Below are 12,368 nucleotides of genomic sequence, written 5' to 3' on the forward strand. Positions count from 1 at the left end.
CACAGCAGAATAAATCCCTGAGCCTGAATAATACATTTAAATAGCATTGTCAAGCAAAACAACCGAGTACCTGTTTACTGTATAATTTACTACATATACACAGGTACTGACAACCTAAAGCTTAGACCTAACCCTTAATACAAGTATATGCAATGTTCTGGTGCTGTTTCATATTGACTCAATAAATGTATGTGAATATTTTCTAGAGCTCACGCAGCTTCATATGCAACATGTACTAGTTTTTTGATATATTATTGCAAGAAGCACATATGTTGGTAGACATTGTTCACAAATGTAACTTTATTGTAAACCCTGAGTGATTGATGTGAGCGTTGTGACAGTGGACACGCGCTCAAACGAGAAGCCAGTATACGTGCACACAAACACAGGATTCAGGAAAACATACACGCCTCGGCTCGCTGCGGAAGAGTTTACACTCAGAGAGAGAAGAGAGCAGCTGTATTTACTGTGTCGTTGGAAATAAATGCAAACCCCCCTCCCTCACCCTCCGACTTTGATGCGTCTCTCTGCCATGATTTGTTTGACGATATTCTGCTGAGAGGGAGATGAAAGTGAAACACAGGCAGGTGAAGCTACTTTACACACTCGCATCATGCAGATGCTGTCGGCCTCCACTGTAACCTCAACAGCTGTCAGCTTGAGATGCAGCGTTTCCTGTTTAGTGATTCCAAACCGAAGAGCTGAGATGTTTGCTCAGGCTGCAAATAATCCTCATGCTTTCACCACCATGCTGCTTACCTCAGCTGTGTCTCTGTGTGTGTGTGTGTGTGTGTGTGTGTGTGCAAGACCTTTACAGTGTATGTTTGCCAAAGGGGGAGGAGTATAGGAAGTTCATTGTGTGTTTAGTACATGTGTCAACATAATCCTCAGCTGTTTAAGAACAAGGGTGCATTGTTGCACTCCTGTAGCAGCTTCCTCACTTCAACTCGCAGTCAGCTTTTCATTTCAGTGGGAAAACAGATCATCATAGATCGAATGACGTCTGTTGCAACTCGCTGGTTTTGTAACGCTTGCTCATTTAGATATCTAAAGACAACTTTACGATTTATTCCTGGCACATTAAATAAACATGTACCATAAATACTTTAAAGCCTCTCAAGTGAAGATAATGCATCCTCTCTTAAAAAAAAAAGTGAAATATCTTTCTACTCCTCATCCAGAAAACCTTTTTATTTTACCCAAGTACTTAATTTGGTAAATACAAATGTATCTTTTGGCCTCCACCTAACAAATAACTGTATTAACTAAACTTATTTTAAATTGATTAGTTGCTGACTTGTAAAGCATTAGAAAAAACGTTTTGCTGAAGAATATTTCACGTTCCTTATGTCTTAATTTATTTTCCTGTATTATGTTTAACGTCACAGTGAGTCGTTAAAAACAGGTGGAGGAAGTCACGGCACACTAGTGAGATCTTCCCATTCTATTGGTTTGTCTTTACCGGGGAGGCTCTGCCAGCATTATTATTATTCTGCCCACCACCTGCAAGGCTCACTGGATCTCATCCAGCAGTACAATCTGTTCAGAGCGCTCCGTTCTCTCTGTCCTTTCCTTCACCAACACACTCTGCTAATAAAGCTGAGTAATAATGGCTCTCCGACAGCTGTTCTACATGCAGGACAACATGGTGCACACTGAGACCCACAGAGTCTTGTATGCCTGGAGGTAATAATGGAAAAAGCTCCTCCGACCTTAAGAAAGTGACAATTCAGAAAATGACTTTAGAAATCATAGCTTTATTTCTGTGGTTGACCAGACAATAAGATATAGCTGCCTCAGTAACATGAAGGAATCTGGAACAAAATTTAAAAAAAAAAAAAACCTTTACATTGGTAACAGGTGTATCGCATCCAGAATAACTGGATGAATCAAAGCAGACTTTTATAGTTATGACAGACAGTAAACAGTTCATATTGCTGCCTTCCCCCATCAACACAGTTCATTCTATAGGCATCAAATGTTTGGCAGTGGAGGTCGTACCTCTGGACACACTGCACATCAGGTATCGGCCAGTATTAAATGGTTTAAATTTCAGTTTAAACATCAGTACTGGGATGAAACCAAACTTGGAAGTATTTACAGAAATGAAAACGGGATACTTTCATCCCAATGCTTAAAAAAACCTGTCTATTTGGAGTATGATTATCGGTGCTTTTATACAGTGTATAATAAATAAAACTTTTTTTTAATGAGATCAATGCAGGGTCATTATTCAGGTAGTCTCATGATTTCAAAAACACAGTTTTCTTTTGTCATTCTGCTCTAGTGTTTAACTAATCTCCCAAAGGTGCTTTTGTTTTCTTTGATATGTAACAATAGTTGCAGAAACCAAAACATAGACTGAAGTATGACATAAAAAAAAATGCAGCATTTAGTTAAGAAATTAAAGCTGTTTTTGTAAAACTGATAGCTTTTGTAAATAACTGCTAAATATTTTTATTTTACAGAATTTAGTAAAAGTCAGTAAGAGATTAAAATACAAATAAAAAAGGTTGTGAAAATATATTTGCATAATCAAAAAAAAGCTTGTCTATCTCAAAGTGCTATGTGGCTCTGGGCGGGCACCATAATACATCCAACAAACAAAATCAGGATCAACTCAAACATAATAAAAGAGCCACTCTTTGCTTTAACCGCACTTTAAAAAATATATATATATAAAAATAAAAAGAAACTGCCTCACTTATTTTTCAACCCCCAACTTGCTATAAGCAAGAGGTGGCTATAAAAAGGACAAATATGGCAATAATAACAATAATAATAATAAGCAGAACTCAAATGGACAAATAACATTAGGAGAAACATTCAGCCAGGCTCAAAGATTCCCCACAATCTTTCTTCAACTGCCTCGCTGCTTGAACACGGACACACACACGTCCAGATTCACATTTGTGCACGGAAGACTCAAACAATATCTTTTAAATCAGTTGTAAATGTTATAAGTAAATAATATCTGGATTTTCATTGTGCTGAGCTACAGTATAATGGACTTTCACCGTCATTGTGAAATGAGAGGACTGCACTTTTAAGGAGGACGGTGTGAATTAATGGCCGACTAGTTGACAGCGGGGTGCAGTGGCGGGCAGGGTGACACGTTTGTCTGCTGGGAGTCGAACAAACCCTCGACGCCATTTCCCTGCGGCCCCGGAGATTTCTCCTCATCATACAAACACCTAAAACCGTCGTAGTACTCATCAGACTCCCCCTGCTGTGCGCCGCTCTGCCCCCTGCGGCGCTGCGTGGGCCTCCACGCTCGCCCCTCATCCGGGAGCTGGGCGCTGTCGAAGATGTAAACGGCGTTGGACGGCAGGGAGAACTCGAGGCTCTGAAGGTACTCGTCCACCATCTCTTTGCAGTGGATGAAATCGCCGCTGTCGACCTGGAAGAGCAAAGCTACAACGTCAAATCCTCCAAGCCGGAACTAGATTCAGTTTACCTTTCAGGAGGAATTTTTAAATATAATTTCTGAGATGATCCTTGTGGTCAACCGTGGAAGTCTTGACTGACTTTTTTAAAAAGGGTGCAAGTACTTTAAGTGCAGGTTTATGCTTTTAAAGTTGTACATTTGTGTGTAAAAGTTAATTAAAATATCCATTCCTTGCCTTAGTCCCTCAGCGTGGTCACGAATGTTTAAGTTTGGCAGCCCGGAGTGCATTTAAAACACCTAAAAGTGCCAATGTGTGCCTTTTCAGCCCCAAAAAGATAATCTGCACTGCAAACGGTGAAAGAGGTTTTTAAAAATAGCATAAGACATCTAAAAGATAAAAGTCTAACGTATAATTGGATTAACTGGCAGTCAGGAGAGCGTACATCCTTTATTCAACAACTCCAGCTTCAATTCATCAATTCTTAAAATCAATTGTTTTATGGATTCACATTGTTAGATTATGCAGTCATTTATATTAACATTTTGGAAGAACATGTTGCAGATAATATCTATAATTACCTCAAACATGTCATTGGCATTTCTGAACTGCAATTTCTTGCCCTTTATTAACCAACATATTTAGATTCCTCTACATTAGTAGCAAGCTAAAATCAGCTCTACTAGGCTCTCCCCCAATAGATAAGTTAACGTACGCAATGTCCCGCTCCCTTCACTCAAAGTACAATCAAGCAGAATCGTGCTTTTCCCCTTACCTGTGCTTTCTTCAACAGGTCGGTGAAGACAGAGAACCAGTCGGCCGTGAGCGCCTCCAGCTCCAAAGTGATGATGGCCAAGGCCAACGTGGAACCCTTGAACTGCCAAAGCTGGTGGCAGGCCATACAGTGCTGCACCTGCCTGGTCCACAACGCCGCCTGGAAGCCCACAGGCCTCTTCTGATGCTCCGGCCCGGCGGGAAGCACACCGGGGTCTGTTGCCGAGTCCCAGCCGACGCCGGAGCCCAGCCCGATGGACGGAACGAGGTGAGGGTGGCCGGAGACGAGCAGGGCGTGGAACTAGACCACAGGAGGAAGAGGAAGGAGACCAAAACGTTAGCCTAATGATGTCATTGTTGTCTCATTGTCCAACCCTCCATAGCTCACCCTTTACCTCTACTACTTTATAACTCATATCAACGTCACACGTGCCAGTGCATTTCACGTCAAACCTTGCATATCTGACAAAAGGTCAATGTGTCCTTCATTCCTTTGACCCAGGTCACTGTCCCTTTGCAGGCCGTGGCTCTCTACTCCTCTCAAGTGTTTATGTCTGCAGTACAAGCTACTGTCAAACCTGCAGCTGTGTGCTGAGGACACTTTGAGCAGATGGAGAATCTCTCCATCAGGTTTTACTAATGAAGACCGACCCGTTTGCCTGAGGAATCATAGTAATCTTGTTCGTACCGTACGTGCAGTGCTTTTCTGTGTTCCCCTTTATAGGCAGGAACTGTAAACCACAACCTGAGTGGGGGCTCGATGTTAAAAGGATACTTTTAGTTCTTCATACTCTTGAGGGGGTTGGGGGAACAAAACAGATATCAATGCATTCTTTGTCACGGTCAGATGTCTTTGTTTTCTTCATTCATGTTGTGTTGAGCTGACTTGCTTTTAGTCTCCTACTCTGTAGCAACATTAAGCCATGTTTTTTTTGTTTGTTTTTTAAAAAGGGACTTCATTGGAGGTAGATTTAGCTATGTGGCGCAAAAGAAACAGTTGCTCTTGACGTCTTTAAACTAAAAACTTTTTTTTTTCACTCTAAACGCCATTATGGGAAACGGTGGGAATTCAGGGTGATGTAGCAAACAAGGGAAGTAGTGAGGTTAGAGTCGACAGTCATAATGGACTTAGATGGTCGTCACATAGCTGATTCTGCCTTCATTGAAGCACATTGAGACAAAGCGTTGCTGTAAATCCTTGTATGTATTCATATCAAAGTGTCATGATGAAGTCTGTGACTAATAATAGATTTTACTGATTGATGTTTTATAGACCATTGAGAATAACACTTTATTTAGCAGAGGGAATGCAGAGTAAGTTTAGGGCAGGGGAATGTAATTGTGAGATACAGTATTGCGCAAAAAGTATTTATTTGAATAGTATAAAGAGAAAATGTCTTTATTTTATTATAGTTTTTATCAATATATTATGTCACTTTATTTTGAAAGTCTTGGATTTTTTGTAATACCTAACGTGAAGTGCTAGGACAATAATCAATTTACAATAATAACCACACGCTGTAAACATATTACACCAATATCAGTCAGATCCACAAGCCGGGATCGTACGAGAAAGTGACAGTTTTTTGGTTTTGCAGAAGACACTGAATCAGTCTCGATGTGCCAAACTGCTTTTTGGTGACAATTTATGGTTTGTGGCTTTAAGAAAATGTATCGGTCCTCTCTAAAATTAACACGGCTGTTTGTAGGTCGTCCTTCGGTCCGGGACGATATTAGTGACTCACAGAATGCACAAGAGAAGAAAGGGGTGTTTTTCTTTAACAAGTAAAATCAATATCTTCTCACTGGTGTCCCAAAACGGAGCAAGTCGTCTCAATGAAAATCCTTTGAATAGTGTGGCTCAATACAGAGTGTGAGAAACCGTTTTGTCAAGAGGATTACGAGCTGTGTTCACAAAGCATCCACCTGCTGGCCTCCAACCAGATTTCCCTTTTCACTCAGTCGGCATAACAAATCGAAAACTTCATCTGAGGTGGTTCCCGAAGTTTAGTTTGACACACGTTAAGGGTTTACAGTTTAAATAATCAAACTGATGTTCAATGCAATAAACAGATTTTGCATACATTTTGCATAATAGTGGTATGGGAGGATATTGATTATCACCCAGCTCTATGTGAACCGTTTGCTCGGCAGTACAGTTGGTGATCTTTAAATCATTACGCGGTGGACGATGTAAAGTTAAAGACCTTGTGAATACGACCCAACAGCATGCAGGGACCTAAACGATGTGTTTGTGTTTGTTGACAGTTCAGTCGGCGGTTACTGCCTCAGCCAATGTTTTGTGAGGGTTTAATAATTAAAATACTGTGAACAGATCCAAGTTAAAAAATATTGTGCCATAAACTCAGCGACACAGCATGGAAATTTTAACAATGGCGCTAGAAACAGTCAACAAGTCACATGGCATGTTATAGAGTCCTAACGACTCCAATCGTCTGTGTTTCTGTTAAGTATCGTGAGGTTTGATAGCGTAAAGGATCTTGTATCTACACACGGCCCCTCTGGTTCAGCAGGGTTTGGGGGATCCACTGTGGTGGCTGCAGGAAAGAGTAAGTCAGAAGTGCCTTGGCCTGATATGCAACACGCCTGTTATTTTGCTCGCAGTCATAAGTGGAATATTATACAGCTCTAGTCAGACCTTGTGCTGAAATGTGTCTTTATTGCTTTTTGTTTTCCCACACACAGGTATTGGGCAACTGGCCTGCATTACACTGTAACTTGGGTTTGTCCAGTACAGCAGCAAGCTGACGATGAAAATATTTAGAGTGGACTTAGAACTTCACTTGGCATCTAAACAACGGTGCGACACTAAAGCAGTGATTCTTAGGGTTAAGTCATTTAAAGCAAGAAGACTATTCCATCTGTTAGACTTGATCTTTAAAACAATACGTTTTATAGCCGAGCTCAGGCAGTATTAGATAACAGTATATATATTATGTTAACCAATAACTAATTGTACTCGTCAATTTTATTCTGATGTATTGTAAAACAAAATGAAACATTCTCAAATTAGATTGTTTTATATGCATTGGTGACGATGAAGAAAGGAGCTACAAACTCCAACCAGGATTGAATGGAGTTTATAATAATGATAATACAAAAACTAATTATTGTGATGGGCACAATGAGTCGAATCAAATAAATGCACAATCTCTACTAGGACCAATTCTTTACTGAAAGGGCAGGGGGTTGCGAGGATTTGTAAAACACAATCTTGAAGCAAGCATGATGGTGTCACGTGTGCTTTTGTACTGCTGCGTTTTGAGGCAAGACCAGGACCTGAATTGACCAAGCATTTTGGAGTCCAGCCAGCTCACTGAGAGATGCTCTTGACAGCTCAGGTCCAGTTAAAAAAAAAAAAAAAACAGTGATGTTTGCCTGTCTATCTGCTAACTTACTATGTGAATGAAGTCGACTGGCGTTGCGATGTACAAGTCCCAGTTCAGCTTGTCTAGAATGATCCTCTCCATGCGAAGAATCTCCGCTGTTGAAAAGTTGCATCCGCTCTGCACAACCAGGTCCTGTACAGAACCTATTACCTGTTTTAAACAGACACCAACAAAAGGGAACAAATAAACGTATTGTTTTGAAATAGCACTGATGTGGCTTCTGTTTTTTTAATATATATTTTTTACAGCGGTTATTGTACATGTTTTTTTGTATCCTGAAGGAATATCCTACCTCATCTTCCTCGTTGATTTTGGCAGCCAGGACCAAGGAGGTAAAAGCTATGCATTTCAGATATTTTGGTTGGGCCTATGAAAAGAAAAGACATCATTTGATTCCTAAGAACCAGAAACAGTGAAGAAATGAAAGCTGCACGTTGTATATTGCTGTTAAAAGGTCAGACTAAATTGAATTACACTTTGCCAAGTAAATTGACTTAATTAATACATGATTATTCATGATTCACTGCACAGATCTTTTCAGGAGGTCAATATGATGCAAAATACAGATTAAATGTGTTAATTTCATCGAATACAGACTTGAACCATTGACTAAGGGGTAAATTGAAGAAAGAAGAAATAAAGAATTAAGATCTGGGTTCTTAAGTACATTTTAGATCCTGAACAAATGCTGCTCTAGATTACTTTTTTTTTTTTTAAAGTAGAAGCTTGGCAGTCGTATGTTGTGGCGATCTACCTTGACAGTAGACATCAGGCGGTTGAGGACACAGACTCCCAGTGCAAAGGTCTCGGGACAGAACTGGAACAGCCGGTTCATCTCTCCGAGCCAAAGGATCATTTCTCTGTGTTGCGATGAAGAGATGTCGGCACCCTGAGCGGTCAAAGTAGACACCCACTGGTTAATGCAACAAGTCAGATGTTTTTTGCAAGCAAATCCTTATGTGTTTTAGGATCAGTCAAAACAGGCTGTGAAATGATTACGTTGTTTTAATAATATCATACTACACTTGGCACCTTTTAAACACGCATGGACATTCACAGCCCTCTCCTCTCACCTGGATGGTTCCATTCTTGAAGACCGGTACCTTCCAGAGGCGAGCCTCCCTGACCAGAGCGGCCTCCAGCAGGCCGACCAGCCGGCGGCTCCCCGCAGCTCCCGGGTTCTTCATCGCCACCACAGCACAGGCCAGGCTGCACCCAGGGCACACACACCTGAGGAAGAGGAGGCAACGGATGAGAGATTACAATGGAAACAAATACATTTTTAAATGATCTTTTAAAAGATATGCACACAGCCCACATACACAGATATGCACATTTTGCTCTCAATCACTGAGGTCTGACAATAATGATACAAATCCAGGGCCCATCTTTTGACCATTTACCAGTTATATTTACTCCATGACGTTTTCATCTTTTCATATGAAAGCTTTGCGGGCAAAGAGTAGCCTCTAATGTTCATAATGAGGTAAATATCAAATCAGATGTAGGATTTTAAAAAGAAAATGCGCAGCGTGGCCCTCAGAAACTTGAACAGCTCCTTTACAATCCCCAACGGGTTCTGGCAGACAGTTTATAATCTGGTGCACAGTTCATCAGACCTGCTGATCTGATCGAAAGAGCAAAGAGTGCACCAGGAAATCGCTCACTTCACAAAACAACATCGCCATTTTTTCCCCTCCAGACTGTGCAGGCTAGCTGCGCAGGTTTAAGCGACTAACATTTAATGCAAAACGTTTCTGCGTGACTTTATTTGTAGTCTGCTAATGCGTGAAATGCTACACACAGACGTCCAGGATCCCCGGGTGGGATAATGAGCTGCAGCTGCTGCAGCAGCCTCTTGCACAGTTGATGCTGCAGTCAAACACATTTGTCGTTCTCGCTCTTTTGCTTTTTAAAAAAAATAAAAATAATTGTTTTGTCTTTATTTCTTCAAGCAGTCTTACCTCTTCGGTTTCAAACGCGGGATATTCCTCTGACGGCAGGTGCATTTATACGGTTATTTAAATTAATCCATTTTCACCGAAAGCAAGAAACAAGCGAACAACAGCAGGTTACTGTTAAAGAATACGATCCCGAAAAAAGCGCGTTTTGGGGGGAATACACGGAAAACAGCCGCATGATATACACATATAAAAAAAGAGAAAACACAATTAAATAAGTTAAAGCGCGAAGTAGTTCAAACAACTGGGTGAACTTGGCGAAAATAAGCGCAAAAAAAGGCAGGAAACAAAAAAAATCAGGGAGGATTGAGGGCAAGCTGTGTTTTGAACGCGCCTGGCTCCGCCCCGCTGTGACGTCACTCCGTCTATTAAACAGAAATGTGTTACTGGGTCAGACATACGGGACCCCTCTCACAAAATGGTCGAGCTTTCACTGGAAATGGAAGATTTCTATAGTGAGGGATTAAATATGTTTGTACATGAACTCCTTCTCGAGGGAATTTGAATCAGGCCATATTCTCCCTCCATCATTACAAAGATATCTGATCTTGAAATGGACAATTTCAGGAATCTTGTGCTGGTTGGACCCCTTATCATGTGTTCACATTACAACAGCAGCTTTAAAATACCTTGTAATGTTCATTTCCCCGCCACTGTGTGAAAGATAGGCTGGTTTTGGCCATGATGTCACGTCCCACCAAACCTCACTCTCAGGGCTACCAACTCTGACGGTTTTGCCGTGTGGCACACGCTTTTGCATGTTTTCACACACACTCACGCCACACAACCAATTTCTCACAGCAAAAAAAAAATCTTGGCCTCTGTGGTTGTCTTTGATTTAGCTTTTTGTTTAGTCCTAGGATGGGTTCACAGGTGTAATTAATGGAATTTTGTGACATTGTTCAATCTATAAAATGTCAGAAAAGAGAGAGATTTCTTAGAATATCTTGTTTTGTATCTAACAGTCCAAACCCTGAAGTGGTCATCTTTCTCGTTTATAAAACCAAGAGAAAAATGCTAAAATGTTGGAACTAACGAATGTTTTCTTTCAATAAATGTATAGCGTTGCAATCTGTTTACAATGTACTTCCACTATGGTGGGTACTTAAAGTATGTGTAGTAATGTTTATATTTTCTGTTTGCTCTCTTTCGTTCTCATTCTCTTATTATGTCTCTTAATTGAGAAGAAAAGGAGTATTTGACATTGATATTTTCAGGCCACCACAGTACCGGTGCAAACGTTTTTTGTTTTTTTTTGCACTGCAGTGTGATGGCCTGCTGCATCCATCCAGTTTTTCTGAATATGGATGTCAAGATGTCACAAATTAAATGCCACTGATACTAAAGTTAACCCCCAACTTTCTTCACCGTCAAAACAAAACCAACAGCAGAAATTCCAGGACTGACACTGCAACACTGGAGGATGTTGCGTAATCAGTATTGCTCAATGGCATTTCTTTTTTTTTTTTTTTTTTTTACAGTAGCTTGCTAACCTTTTTGCTCCACAACATCTGTTTGTAGTTGGTTATAGTAACTCAAGGACAAAAACACACTTTTGATTGTGGGCTTTTACTTAACTGTCAGTTTTTTTTAAAATTTGTGATTGAGCTTACTCACTGTTGGAATCTAAATGTATTATTTATGTCCATTATGGGTTATTAAGATGTGCCAGAGACATGCCTGCTGTTCTAGTTTCTCTGTCCCAGATGGAGGCCAGCAGTAAGTAATAGATTGCCCCATGCCACTTTCTTTCAGACAGCTTGGTGTACAAACTGCAGACTGTGCAGCGGTACACAAGTTATATCACAAAGATTGCTTCTGCCTTTGTGCTGTCAGGAAACGTCAGACACAACTTTCCGAAGCACCATCTCTTTTGTCCAATTACAGAGTCAACACACTTTCACCGAACACCAACCGACGTCAGCTACTGTGACGGATGCAAAGTTTTGACTTGCCACTCTGTCACCTTGAACAGCTGACTGATAAAAAAACAAACAAAGTTGACCAGTGTTTCTGAGCCGAGGTCACGGCTGGAATGCTGATAAGGAGACACGGTCAAAGTGTGCAGCGTATCTGCATGTTGACAGAGTGTAACCGGCAGTGTAACCAGCAGTGGGAACACAGTGGTGGTGTCCTGTATCATAGGCAGGGGGTGCTTTGACTTGCACATCTTGTTTGTTCTGTGGGCTCTGAGATGAGATTACTACTCAGATTATCTTATTATCAAAATGTTATCCTCATATATTCTCGGGCTTGAACACACAGACATACAGTAACTCTGTCTTTTTGAAATTTAGTTTTATCCCCTTGTCCTCAACTACTATCGATGATTCTGATTGTGTGTGCGTGTGTGTGTGTGTGTGTGTGTGTGTGTGTGTGTGTGTGTGTGTTTACATTTCATCACTCTCAGATGCAGACAACTGTTGCTATTCATGGTTATGAGTGTTTTGTCACTCCCGCTTGGTCCACAGAAGCAACACGAGCATCTGCCAGGTTGTTTTTATGTTAGTTCAGTATAATCTGAGACTGAAACACTTCTAATTCCAACAAGAGCCTGAACACACTACACGCATTATACAGTACTTAGAGGAAAAAACTGAAACATTAACCAATATGTTGTTATTTAGTTTTTCAAACAAAGGACCATTTTTCTAACTAAAAACAGAAGCTGTTAAATAAAGGATAAGGCTGGAGATGTTCTATATTCTTGTTGTTGTCAAATAATCTCAGAAAAAGACCAGTCTCAAGACTTTCAAACTTTCCTACTCAAACTCATGAGTTCACACTGAAGAGGTCAATCTTTAAAACAAGTCCAACTTTTGAAGATGGATTTGTTG

The 12,368-nt window shown here is 40.6% G+C and overlaps 2 protein-coding genes across 2 annotated transcripts in view; one reads left to right on the forward strand and one right to left on the reverse strand.

Annotated features, from left to right (window-relative positions):
* The window catches only part of septin8a (septin 8a), a 33,553-nt gene extending 27,685 nt beyond the window's left edge, over positions 1–5,868 (forward strand). Inside the window, exon 10 of the mRNA XM_068600783.1 lies at positions 4,180–5,868. Coding sequence (XP_068456884.1) covers positions 4,180–4,345 — 166 coding nt within the window. The 3' untranslated portion in view covers positions 4,346–5,868. The remainder of the gene's footprint in view (positions 1–4,179) is intronic.
* Positions 5,869–7,203: 1,335 nt separating this feature from the next.
* ccni2 (cyclin I family, member 2) lies at positions 7,204–9,865 on the reverse strand. The gene is made up of 5 exons (XM_068600784.1): positions 9,535–9,865; positions 8,644–8,800; positions 8,325–8,459; positions 7,863–7,937; positions 7,204–7,720 (listed from the first exon to the last, which is right to left on the reverse strand). The coding sequence occupies exons 2-5, from the start codon at positions 8,755–8,757 to the stop codon at positions 7,571–7,573; spliced, it is 474 nt and encodes a 157-aa protein (XP_068456885.1). The 5' UTR covers positions 8,758–8,800; positions 9,535–9,865; the 3' UTR covers positions 7,204–7,570.
* Between the last annotated feature and the right edge of the window lie 2,503 nt (positions 9,866–12,368).

This window comes from Clinocottus analis, unplaced genomic scaffold (genome assembly GCF_023055335.1).
Source record: "Clinocottus analis isolate CAN_PGR_092001 unplaced genomic scaffold, fCliAna1.0.p SCAF_5, whole genome shotgun sequence".
Lineage (NCBI taxonomy): Eukaryota > Metazoa > Chordata > Actinopteri > Perciformes > Cottidae > Clinocottus > Clinocottus analis.

What these genes read in the sequence shown, in the direction of transcription:
- ccni2 (XM_068600784.1), bottom strand. Translation starts at nt 8,757, where the DNA reads ATGAAGAACCCGGGAGCTGCGGGGAGCCGCCGGCTGGTCGGCCTGCTG. An exon ending in GCCTGATGTCTACTGTCAAG is followed by an intron (nt 7,938 to 8,324) that starts GTAGATCGCCAC and finishes TTCTTTTCATAG; the next exon opens with GCCCAACCAAAATATCTGAA. An exon ending in AAATCAACGAGGAAGATGAG is followed by an intron (nt 7,721 to 7,862) that starts GTAGGATATTCC and finishes TGTTTAAAACAG; the next exon opens with GTAATAGGTTCTGTACAGGA.